Source organism: Motacilla alba, chromosome 15 (assembly GCF_015832195.1).
Source record: "Motacilla alba alba isolate MOTALB_02 chromosome 15, Motacilla_alba_V1.0_pri, whole genome shotgun sequence".
NCBI lineage: Eukaryota > Metazoa > Chordata > Aves > Passeriformes > Motacillidae > Motacilla > Motacilla alba.
Window position 1 is genome coordinate 5,010,353 of NC_052030.1, and position 12,899 is coordinate 5,023,251.

Genomic DNA, 12,899 nt, shown 5'->3' on the forward strand with positions numbered 1-12,899 from the left:
AATCACCTCAGGACAGTGTGGGAAGCTGGCAGTTCTGTGTTGAACCCACCATGACCACGTGTATTTCCAAATTAACAGTAACAATTTTGAATAAACGGACTGGAGTTCTGCAGTTCTGGAGTGGGAGGTCTCAGGTTCACTCTGACACCACAGACTCCAACTGCAGCTTTCACAGGCATGGAAACAGCAGTGTATAGTGAGTGCTCCATGTGGAGCATGACAAACCTTCAGGAAGAGGGGACACTGGTTCTGCGCCTGAGGACAGGAGGACCAGAACCACTGCGGGAGGTTCTCCGCTTTGGCAGTCGACACAAAGTACCCCAGAGCCAGAGGCTGCTGCTTCAGCTCTTCGGGGGCTTCTCTGGAGAGGAGACGTTCACCTTGGCTCTGCAAGACAGGGAAAAGGCAGCTCTGGGGGTGTTGTCAATACAGCCCACTCCTGGAACAGTGACTGCATTTGTTAATTACTGTCCTGTGACAAATGAACCCTCCTTTAGTCAGTCAGGAATCTTAGTCAAAGTTACCCAGGCCCTGCCTTATTCCCCTGCAGTTGGGTTCTCCAGGCTTATCTTTCAGAAGCACTGCAGATTCCCAAACAGCTGGGAGAGCAGTTCACTTCATCCATAAATGTCAACAGGTTAAGAAAAAAAGGCAGAGATTCCGCTGCACAGAAAGCAGCTCAATTACAAATCCCTCCCTGCCAATCCCTTCCAGTGGGTCTGGACAGGAATCCAAGGCAGGAAAAAAGCCTGGAGCAGGGGGCACTGGGGGCCCAGCACACGGGGCTGGTGCCCAGCCATCAATTATTGCCCTGACCCCAGGCCTACGGGGGGATGATCACACGCTGCTGCTCTGCTAAAGCCAAACATTACACTGCAATTACCAGGCCTGGCTTAATGGTTAATGGGAATTACTCGGGTTCAGCTACAAGGGGCTTGTCCAGGGCTCTGGGCTCAGGCCGTGAACCTCCTGCTCTCAGTGGATGCAGCTCCGCTGAAAGCAAGCTCTGCATACAAGTGGGACAGAAGGGATTGCTGAGGGAACTGGGGAGAGTGAAAGTGAGGAGTTGTGGTTTATGTCTGCAGGGTTTGGCAGCAGAATTTAGAAGTTTTCATTTGCCCACACACCAGTTTGGAATAACTGGGACAGCAATGTGCTGTTATCAAGCCTTTGATGGGAGAGTTGCAAAATCCACACAAGGTGGTTGTGGACTAAGCTCACAAAATACAGGATTAGTATTTCTGTGGCTAAGACAGGAGGCATTTCTCCCTCACTGACGGTATTAAAGTTCCACTGAAGCATTTTGGCTGAGTTTGCAAGGGAAATACAGGTAGGACTTTCTACTTCTAGGGGTGAAACTACCACCATTTAGTCAGTCATGTTCAGGAGTTAGAATTCTGATCTGGAGACATCGCATTGACATGTCAAAAATGGTACAAAAGTTACCCTGTTTCTCTCATAAAATACTCTATTTTTTAGTAAAGAAGTAATATGCTACTACTTCAAAGTTAAAACTTCTAGAACAAAACTTCACAGGAACTTGCAAAGCATTAAATGTAGGAGTGAAAGAGTTCCATCAAACCTGATCCAAGCTAAGTCAATTCAAAAAACTAACATGAATTACTGAAAATAATTTGCATTTTAAGTAATCACTGATGTTGGAACTGCCTTTATAAAAGCCACTTCAAACAAAAGTAACTCCCAAAAGCTGTGTGCTCTGGGCTAAATATTGCTAAGAAAACAACATCTGCATAACCCTCCAGCACCTGCGGAGTTTCCACGGGCAGAGTTTCATCACTGGGAGAATTCTCTCCCTCTTGCCTCCCCTGAAATCCATGGGAACAGGGCTGTCACAGCTTCCCTTCTCTCAAAGACTTGTCACTTCATGCCAGAGACATTTCACAGGATTTTCCAGGAAAGAATGGATGAGTACAGATTAAATCTACACAGGGTCATCAGCTATGGCTGTGCCACACAGAAATAAAGCTGCTCTCCTGCTCTCTCCCCCTCAATTATCCACCAACAATTAACTTGGAGGGTGCAAACAGCCATTGCAGAGACGCCTCCAGCAGTATTTAACCTTCAAACTAATTTTTGCTCGCTGTTGAGCTAATTATGTGTGAGGATCTAAAGGAAAAAGATTTTGTTGGAGGATTTGGGTCTTTCTTTGTATTTTATTTTAAGTGCTGTTCCCTATGTTGCTCCAGGCTTACCCTACTGTGATGGTAGTGAGATCCCACTCCAGTGCCAGATGGTGATCCAGGGGAAGGAACTGGGGAGGAATTTGGTGAAGAGTGAAGATTCCCTGTTATCAAAATTCTAATGTCATTGTCCATGTCATCTGGGAATGGGAGGTCAAACATGTCATCTGAAAAGGAAAAGAAAGGAAAATAATTTCCAATGTGCTATATTCTTTTCTCCAAGAAATTTTTATAATGTATTATCTTTCCCTTTAATTTATTGACTTTCCCTTTTTTCTTTTACATACTCCCAAGATAGATGAAAGCACAGATAAAGATTTTAATGTTTAATCCCCCTTCCTTTGACTGCAACCTCACACACATGAAAGGGAGAGTTGGCAGGCAGCTATTGGGATAATGAATTTAAGCAGTGGCCACAGAGTGAACAGAATTCCCATTGTAGCAACTCCATAAAATCCAGACTGAATTTTGTAACAGAACTGACACCTCTGCGCAGTTGGTCACAGAGACCCCGACACACTAAACCCCTAAAACTTGGAATCCTCACACACAGCTCCAGGTGCTGCTGCCACAGGGGCTGCTCCTCCAGCTCCCATAGCTGCACACCAGTTCCAACCTCTGGGAACAGCCCTGGCATCTCCAGGGAAACTGCCCCTGGAATCTGTAAGGACAGCAAGGCCTTCCTCACAGCAAGGGACTCGTGATTCTTTCAGACACTGCACCAGGATCCCCAGCAAAGCAGCCTTCATATCCCACTTTCACCTCAGGAGTTCCACATAGCTCATTAGCGTAATTGGCTCGAATTATTTGGTTTATGTTAATATAGGGGGAGGGCTAAAGATACAGGAAAGACGTGTTTGCCTCATGCATTCCATTACTCATCCTCTGCACGCGGGTTACAATACTCTGAGTAAGTTATGGCACCATCGACACAGAGCCAAAAATTACAGCACCACAATATGGTTTAGAGGGGTTATCCAGATTTCTCAGCAGGTGAAGAAATCCAAGTGTATACTGCCATTTAAAGTACATTTTAGTGGGTAGACAGGTACAGTGGGAGCTGTCTGAATTAACTGCATTAATTAGAATTTAAACCAAATTTATACTAAAACACAAAGCCCTACATAGAACTAATGCATTCTACATATAATAAACAATAAATAACAATTTCTCTTGAAAAAGATTCATTTACTCCATATAAAATGGAGAAGTATGTGTGTCCTGAACTAATTTCACCTAAAACCTCAGTATTGAAACAGGCAGGTGGTTGTTTTCCTTCATCTCCCAAAGAGAACCTCTGGATTACCGGAGCAATGTTATAACTGAAGTTTATTAACTCGTGTCCCACAGCCTCAGTAAACAAACCAGAGCTAATATCATGCTCTGCTTGGCCCCTAGACCAGAAATGAGCTGGCTAATGGCAGCAGGAAGCAGCTTAATCATTAAGTAGAGCAGAGTTAAGAAAATTAAATTTAACACCATTTTGGAAAAGGCCATTCTTGTACCTGACTCTAATTAACATCTGCAGCACCAACGGGCAGGTTAATGCAGGTTAATGTTTGTCATGCTTGGGAGGGATCCCAGTGCCTCCTGGGACAGGGATTGAGAGGGGCAACTTCCCTTCAGAGGCCCTGGGACATTCCAGGAGGGACAGATCAAAGCTTTAAAAGTAGTAGCCTGCCTTCCTCTCCAGCACAACTGCCCTCCTCATTAATACAGCCACTGTACGTGTTTGTAGCTACTCTTGGTTTAAATTGCTTTGCACTCCTGTAAGGGATTTGGGACAAAGCAGGAAAATGCTTATTTGGATATAAAGCATTAACCAGAGTCTTGCTGACTCAAACTGCAGGTTCAGTGTAAAAGCACTCCAGGGGCATCAGGAAATCTCAGGTTGGGATCTTTTCCCTACTCAACCACAAGTGCCTCCTTTGTGTCAGCTCTGCACACAACAGGGCAGGATGTGAAGCACGACTGGAAAACAGCAGCTGGCCCGAGCAAGTCACAAGAAGACAAAGCACACTCTGGTCTGTGCCACTTGGTGCACTGGCCGGTCCTTGTCCCTTCGGGAATAAACCAGTGTGACTCCGAAAATGCACTCAGGGAGAGCACAGTCTCCCCCTGTAGCTAAAGCCCTGCATGTTCCCTTGCCGGGGTGGTGTGGGATCTGTGCAGAATCCTGGCCCCCTTGGGGGTTCATTCCTGCCCAGCTCAGCTCTGCCAAGGAACGGCCCCAGGGGATTTCGCCCTCACTCACCGTTGGTGGGGCTGAAGCCATCCTCGTTGGGGTAGTTTGCAGGTGCCACCTGGATGGTGGCAGAGGTGGGGAACACCAGGATGTGTGTGCAGGAGGCGTCCTGGGGGGTGTTGAGCTGGGACGACTGCAGGTTCAGCGCCGTGCTGCGCCCAAACACCGAGCCCATCGTCACCGCGTCTGTGGGGACACAACAATGGCACAGGTGGTCACTGCATCGCCTCCCAAACACGTGCTGTGTCCAGGGACACCTCTGCCCATCCCACTTGCTCTGCAAACGCACAGTCACAGCTGAAGAGCCTTATCTTCAAAAGATTACATTGCTGCAAGAGCTTGACATTAAGATCACCAGCCCCACCTCTCCTGTCATTCTGCTGGCCCTTAATCAAATATTTACTTGTTAAATGAGCAAGTTAAATTGATTTTTCGCACACATCTCTGTATGCCCTACTTTGGTTGATATGAACACAAACACAAAAATAAAGCCACACAACAATAAAGTTTCTCTCTCCTCCTGCTCTATTCTTCTCAATTACCCACCAACAATTAACTTGGAAGGTGCAAATACTCAATGCACAGACACATTCTTCGGTAGTACTTAACCAGCACCTTCAATTTTAACCTAATTTTTGCTTGCTGTTGACCTAATTATGTGTCAGGATCTAAAGGAAAAAAAGAATTCTGTTGAAGGATTTGGGTCTTTCTTTGTGTTTTACTGTGATATGAAAAAAGCCTCATTTGCCATCTGTTTTCTCACATTAAAAAATCTCTGCTTTGAAAATATTCAACATGATAAGTAATTTTCAAGCTCAATTAATTCTGCTCTGTATTAGTCTTTTCTTTCTAAACTTAAAAAATCCCCAGAGTTGTTTGTAAGGATATGTTAAAGATGTGTCACCACATAGATTAAAAAGTATGTGCTTGGGTAAAACAACAAAGGGAACCTCAGCATTAAATTCCACTTTGACTTAAGCCCATGGACTGCTGCTTGTAAGTGAACTCTCTAAATAACTTCGGCATGTAAAAAGGCAAATGGGCTTATTCTTATTCCCATTTCCACAGGCTCCTACTCATTCCCAGTGTGCCTCCTCCGGGCACAAGGGTGTCTGTGACACCACTTCCAGCCCATGGGCTCGCCAGGGAACAAATCAGCACTTTGGCAGTGGCCTACAGTCACCTTCCCTCAGGAGACTGCTCTCCCCACGTAGGACCTCTCCATGGTATTTTGGGGAATTCTGCTGGCTCAACCTATTTTCTGCCACACGTAGCCATGCTAGTCAAGTTCTTTACAGAAATCCCAAGATTAATGTACCTAAGTGTGAAATGTGAGAAAGGAACAGTTTTTCTGGCATTGCCACAGTTGGCTAAAACATACCTGGCATCACCACGAATGATCCCTGTGGCTCCATGGCAACGAGGCAGGCGCTGAGGATGGAGGGGGAATCTGCTGCAGAGATGCCACACATGCGGCAAACCTCCTTCAGCTGCTTGCTGATTGTCTGCAGGGAGCACTCCCCGAGCAGGATACTCCAGTCTGCAAGGGAAAAGCATCACGGGAGGACAGAGCTGATGCAGAGCCAGCACCCACCTGGAAACAGCAAAACATTCCTAACACTTGGCATTTCCCTAATCCCAAACTCTCCAGGACTGACTCCTGTGCACGTGAGGGGTCTGGCTCTGTAAACTGAGTGCTCGAGGAGTTCCTGTGGAATGTTTTTATTCCGTGGCAGTCTGCTGGCTTTCCTTTGTTCAATGCATTTTTTCCCAAGACCTTTTTGTTTGCTTAGTGATGTTTAAGTTGAGGAATCGCAACTGAATCCTGTCTCTATTTCTGTGTCAGGATAACTTCATTCAGAACTTTCTCCAACCTCTGATAAAGGCCCCAAACTTCCCTTGGAAGGACAGTGTGCAAATCATGCACAACACAAGGGAGTAGCATCAGACCCAGGGCACAAGCCAGGAAAGGTTTATGGAAACCAATACAGGAATTCAGTGCCAGGGCAGGACTGTAGCCAGCTCTGCTGTAATCCATGCTGTCATGGCCCAAGAAATTCTAGTTTGGAGGATCCTGATGATTTCTCTGCCAGGTACTTTACACTCAGATCCACTTGGTCAAGTGGGCCTCACTATTAAGACAACAACGGGGACAAAGGGAGAGAAAGGGCTTCAGCAGCTCTGGTGTTGATTATAAACTCCTAAGGAGCCCTGCCTGGGAAGCCTGGATATCTGGCTTCCCATCCATGTTTGCCCTCACTAAACTCTGGCAAAATAAATAACAGTCTATCCTGTGTGTGATAGAATTTGGCACACCTTGTTTACCTTTTGTAAGGCCATGGTTCTAGAAAGCAGAGCCAGGACTCGGGAAGGTTAAGCCAAATCCACCCCATCTAACGTCACTGTGTGATGGCAGAGTCCCAGCAACTCTGCAGGTAATGCAAAACTGAGAGGAATGGCTGAGTCCCCATCCCTGGAAGTGTTCAAAAAAGCTGTGTGGATGTGGCACTTGGGGACATGGATCAGTGGTGGCTTCAGCAGTACTGGGGGACAGGTGGACTTGATGAGCTCAGAGGGCTTTTCCAACCTAAACAATTGTGTGGTTAGGTGATTATCACTCAATTTTGAAAGGTGTGTGATCGGGTCAGAACCATCCTGCCTCGCACCCTGGGTCCCTGTCCCACTCCACACCCTGGGAGTGGCAGCCCTGACAATTGCACACCTTTCAGCTCCCCGTGGCCCAGGCGGCCCAGGCGCCCGATGACGACTCTCCAGGGCAGGGACGTCATCTGGACAATGCCAACGCACCACTCCCACAGCTTCTGCAGCCCGATCTTCCGGGCAGATAACTTGCTCCTCCTTGACCTGCAGGGGAAGGAATTAAACACAAGAGAGGACAATCAAGGACAATATTCAGATTTTTGTTCTAATTATGTCACTGTTTACCACCCACAGAGTTCTGGGCAGTCCCTAACTTACTTTTTACTGCTACTAACAAGAAAAGCTACGTGTCTGCTTTCAACACTGTTACTGCAGTGCCATTAAACTGCTGAGCAACGCACCAGGTGTTCCTCAAGGTAAAATTTGTAAGCAAAAAAAATTTAAAACAAATTGTAAAACAAGTGTAACTCAGTCACTTTTCCCTGTGCAGATCTGAAAATCTGGAAGTGCCAACTGAAATGTTCTCACTGTAACACCAGCACGATCTCCTGAGCAGGAAAGGGGATGGAAGGGATGTGCGAGGAGCTGGTGAGGGATGAATCCAGACGTGGATCCATGGGAGAAGCCAAGGCAGTGAGTACCTGCTGGGCAGGTCGATGTTGACAATGCAGGTCTCCAGCAGCTCCCCATGCAGGTCGGTGCAGGACGCCAGGAGCCAGCGCTGGTCATGGGACAGGCAGTACCCCACAAAGAGCACGTTGTATTTCTGACTGGCCTCTCCAAATGTCTCTCCTAGCTCTGTCTGCTTGTCTTTGATTGGGGCCAGGATGAAAGGAGGTGTGTACAGCTGGATTGGGCTGGGCCTCTGCAACACAGTCAGCACAACCATCAGGGGATAGATCACAAACTACTGAACACAAGGAACACACACACACACACTGGCAGTGAGTACAGAGACAGGCAAGTGTGAAACAATGAGTAAATTCAAAGCATTCCTAGTCAGGAGGGAGACTGGGAAAAGGGAGGTTATAGACAATTCACTGCTGCCAGTTAAAGCTGATGCATTCAAACCTTATCTAAAGATTTCTTTTTATGTGCAGGTAACCCAGGGTATGAAAGCAGTCTTTTGACCAGTCTCTGACACAGGCAGGAGTTTAAATCCCCCCAGCTGTCAGATCTTCCTGTCCCTTAATCATCTTTAGGCCCTTGGCTGGGTTAGCTCCAGTGCATCCGAGTTTCTTGTTCTGAGGAGCCCAGAAGGGAGGAGGACAAGCACCTCTCTGGCTGTGCTGTAGCACCTTCCCAAGGCAGCCCAGCTGCTGCTCCTTGGGAGCATCTATCATGTCCAACAGGACCTCCAGGTCATCTTCTGCAGAGCTGCTTCCCACATGGGCACCCCAAACCCATCTCTGCCTTGGAACTCCTCTCTGGAGAACACATAGGAGGGGCCTCACCAGCCGTTCCATAATTTAAAAACAGTCAGGGTATTTTCTTAATTCTTCAGCAAAGTTTGGGAGTCTGCAGTGCAGACTGAGAGAAAACGTATAAAATGCAATAAACAGAGATTAATTAAATGCAGTAAGAAAATGCCAATCGATTTGGCTTTGCAAGTAGGTTTTTAAACCCTCCCAGGCAGCTCTTTATGCCAAGGTAAATGTTTAAGTGTTTTGTTGGTCCATTAGATCTAAGTAATATATTCATAGTTATCTTTCAAAGAATGCAAAACATTCATAGACAGTAGGATGGATTATTCCTCCTTTGAAATCCCTGAAATTCCAGAATCAGGGCTTTAATATTTACAGTTTGAAATAGATAAAAGATAAGCCATCGAAGATGGGGATTTCTCCATTACCTCAGGGAATTAATATAACATCTGCAATTAGGCACAGGAACTTATTTCATATATATGCATATATAAGGGAATAGAAATAAAGGTTGGGTTTTAACTCTGGTTGGAGCACTATAGACTGAAACCACAAAATGACTCAGAATCCCAACTAACAATGTTCATTTTCTCTTCTTTCACACTTTAACCTTTTACTTTATGAGTCAAAACCAGAAGCTTAAAATGTTTTAAAGCAAGTTAGCCTAATGTTTTTGTTAAAATTTTCTATTCCACATTAGCTTGCCTTTTCCCTTTGTATCATCATTGTCTTCTGTATCTTGAAAAAATCCCCCAACAAGTATTTTCTCTACTCTTTGATATTTAAGGAAAGTGGGTACAGTTTATTAACAGACCTTGATTTTTTTGCCACCAATACCAACCTCAGGATTTTTGAGGGTCATCTCAATGCTGGCAGCTGGCCCAAAGCCTGTGAGAGACTTGATGTGGATCTGTGTGGGCAGGGGCCTCCTGCACTGGCAGTACACAGAGAATGCCAGAGACTTCAAGTGCTGAATGTAGAAAACCTGTTCATCCTTCATTGTCTGCAGCATGTACTGGCAAGGCACAATCTGTGGAATTCAGACACACAATAAAACAGGGCTGAGAGGCTTCCAGGAGCTGCTCATTAATATCCAACCAGATCCACACAGTCTTTAGTCACCAAACACCAGCACACTTTGCGATGCTCCATGATTGGCATCACAGGTCCCTTGGCAGGAGTGGCTGCAGCAGACAGGGACTGCATTCTCTGGGACAAAACTGCTTCCCTCATAATGAGAGTGAATTTTAATCCATAAAACCCAAACACTTGTATTCAAACACCCTGATTTTTTTACAAGTGTTTTCTGGGCAACATCTTCACTTGCAGGTGGCCTGAGCCACACAGCCACTGAACGCTGTGTTCAGGCAGGTTTGGCTCCATGGCTCACGGTCGGGAATTGTTTGATGTCCTTGTGGGAACTGGCACTATGGTGTCATCCTTACAGAGAGGGGTAAAGAGCACAATTAAGATTGTGTTACAATGATTTTTGTGGTTATTTCCCCTTTTCAATTTAGTTCCCAGTGGAAGCTCAGCAGTCTCAGCTGCTGCTCAGTTTCATTTGTTTCAGAAAGTTAAGGGAAGCAGCCCACCAGGTTTCAACCAGCAAGAATCAGAGCTACAGGGAGATTTGCCTGGGAGATGAGTTTCGGGGTTAAAACCCAACTACACATCAAGGGCAGGAAGGAGAAATGGCACAACACTCCTCAAGAAGGAAACAAAGCATGACAAAAACCCAGTTTTCAGATCAAATCTATGTCAAAATTAGAATTAAATCCCTGTAACCTCACTCTTTTTATCTACTGGTTTTATTGTACAAGTCCTACTCGTGGCTGTTAAAGAGTCTTTCCTTTTACAGGGAGCTCTTTGGAGCAGAAGCTGTCAATATAAAACACTTACATTGCTGCCAACACTGCAAGACCCAAACAGATTCTTTCAATATTTTCAGTAGTAATAAAACTTAAGTGTCACAAAACTTTAACTACTTTATGGTTCTTGCTTGAACCTTCAGAACCTTGGCAGTACATTCTGCTTACTAAATGTTGCCTGTGTGTTTTTAAAAGCCAGCTTTACCCAAGGATCCAGGAGCTGGGCTTTCCCCCTCTGTACAGGAACGGTAATAAAGCTGCAAACATTTGGGTTTGATTTATTTTGAAGTAACTGCATGTTGTGTGTGCTGTGGAACAGCTGTGAGAATACAGTGCTGGAACTGGATGATGTTTCACTCGACTTAGAGAAAATTGCTGTTTTGACTTCAACTGGCAAAATGTATTTTGGGGAACAAACAGTGAATGTGGAAACAAACAGCACTGAGAAAAAGGGTCGATGTGCTACAGCCTCAGCTCCACTGGCACTGCAGAGGTTACACAGTTCTTGTGTTCCACACACTGTGGTATCAGTGGCTGCTGTGGTTTTACTGTCTCCAGGTCTGGATCGATCAGTTGCCTGCAGCCTAACAATACGAAGTTAAGGATCTGATTTTCATTTCATTCCCAAGCCTAAAATATTTTGGTGACAGTTCCCCCATCCTTTCAGGGTACAATGAGGTCAAAACTATCAGAAACAACAGTTTTCCATGGCCAGCTTGAGACACCACATGAACTTCCAATTTTATTTTTAAAACTAATTTGAAATACCTTTATAACCAAAGTGAGCAGACATGGATAAGGTGCACAGAAATCCTTCCCACACTGTTCCTGCCTGTGCCTTCTGGCCTCCCATTCCCCCAACATTTATTGAGGCTCAGCCTCTGTGACAGGAGGCCTGGCAAAATGCAGCCAGCCTGGGCAAGAGGCCAAGAGCTGCCTCTGGCTGCACAAATTAAATTCTTCAGCAATTCCATAGTAAGTAACTGTTTTTATATGCCAAGTTACATGGTAAATTATTTTTAAGAAGCAGATAATAACAATACAATAGTTATATTATACATTAAATGTCTGGTTTCACTTATTTTGGATTAAATAGTATAAATCAAGGGAATATAAACAGCAAACAACTCAACATGTAAAGTAATCACAGGAGCAACTGGCCAGTTTCAGCAATGGCAACTCGAGTTACAACTTAAATAATTGAAATCCCTCTCCAGGAAGCATTGAGCAGAGAGGATTGCTGGGACCACGGGACAGAGTTGATGCAGGGATACTGCTGCTGCTCTAATTAATTTCCTCATCAAAACAAACACAAGGGGTTGTTTTAATATACAGACTTGCACTGTCAACAAAATAATTTGTAAATGCCACCTACATTTCATACATTATCTCTCATTCATCTCCTTCAGTACAGTGTCAGTATCACGAGTGTGCTGTGACACAGAGACTCAGTGTGAAGATACAGAGGAAGGCAGAATTACCTGGAGAATGAAAGAATTCCTCATATTCTCAGGCAAGTTGTCCAACATTTCTGTGTAGCATCTCATGAGGCTCAGGAGCCAGAAGTTGGTGGAGGCAGACTCCTCGTCAGCAGTGTAGGTGAAGGGGTCCACCATGTAGATGACCACAGCAGGGGGGTAGGCATTGCTGTCCGCAGCGTCCGGCTCCGTGGGGATCCCGATCCGCTCCCGCTCCGACGTGCTGGGGGCAGAGCCACAGGGTGAGTACTGCCTGTGTCTGGGGCCAGGCTGAGCCAGGGGGAAGGAAAGCATGAGCAATTCTGACATCCAGAAGCAAAACTAAAACCCATGAGGACAGGCATTGAGATGAGTTGTGCTCTTAGCAGCTCCTAATCCAAAATACCTGGGGTTAATCAGGCAGTAAAGGTACCCTACAGTCTAACAAGCATCTCACTGAATTAAATCAGACCAGATTATACCCGAAGAATATGGAAAAGTTGACTCCTTAGCTGTGTGTCTGGGTATTGATGCAGTTTAGGCTTTGCTTTTGGGAAAGGTGGAAGGGGAAGAGTAGGAGTTTAGAAGTATCAAAGCAATTCATGGAGCCTGGGGTCCTACTCAGGTCCAGGGAAGGCTCCACTGGCAACAGAACGAGCAATTGGTAACTTCTTACTTGGTAAAGTGCTCCTCCTGTGCCTCAGCCAGGAGAGCAAGGCTCAACATCTGTAAGTGATCAAAGCAGCTCAGCCTCTGTCAGAAGCCCCTGCAGCTGCTCAAAGGGTGTTTTGCACAGATCAGGGAACAGATGTCTCAAGGAGAAGCCCAGCTACAGCAGGACATGGGCATTTCCCTCTCTGTAATACACACCAGGACCATCAGCAACATGCATTATTATAAGAGTAATGAAAAACATGCTGCCTCAGGAAGTTACTTACATACAATGCTAAAAAAACGTTTCTTAATTTTTATGTGATGGATGGCTATTCATAATAAAGTCTTTAAAAAGTTGTGCTGCCCACATTTATTTTAAAGTAACAGGA

At 45.4% G+C, this 12,899-nt stretch overlaps 1 protein-coding gene across 2 annotated transcripts in view; it reads right to left on the bottom strand.

Annotated features, from left to right (window-relative positions):
• The window catches only part of MED13L (mediator complex subunit 13L), a 170,074-nt gene that overhangs the window by 4,032 nt on the left and 153,143 nt on the right, over positions 1-12,899 (bottom strand). For both annotated transcript variants that reach the window (XM_038152617.1, XM_038152618.1), the window contains 8 exons: positions 11,881-12,100; positions 9,373-9,561; positions 7,749-7,972; positions 7,169-7,311; positions 5,828-5,986; positions 4,456-4,632; positions 2,214-2,368; positions 226-387 (listed from right to left, as the gene is read on the bottom strand). In XM_038152617.1, coding sequence (XP_038008545.1) covers positions 226-387; positions 2,214-2,368; positions 4,456-4,632; positions 5,828-5,986; positions 7,169-7,311; positions 7,749-7,972; positions 9,373-9,561; positions 11,881-12,100 — 1,429 coding nt within the window. The remainder of the gene's footprint in view (positions 1-225; positions 388-2,213; positions 2,369-4,455; positions 4,633-5,827; positions 5,987-7,168; positions 7,312-7,748; positions 7,973-9,372; positions 9,562-11,880; positions 12,101-12,899) is intronic.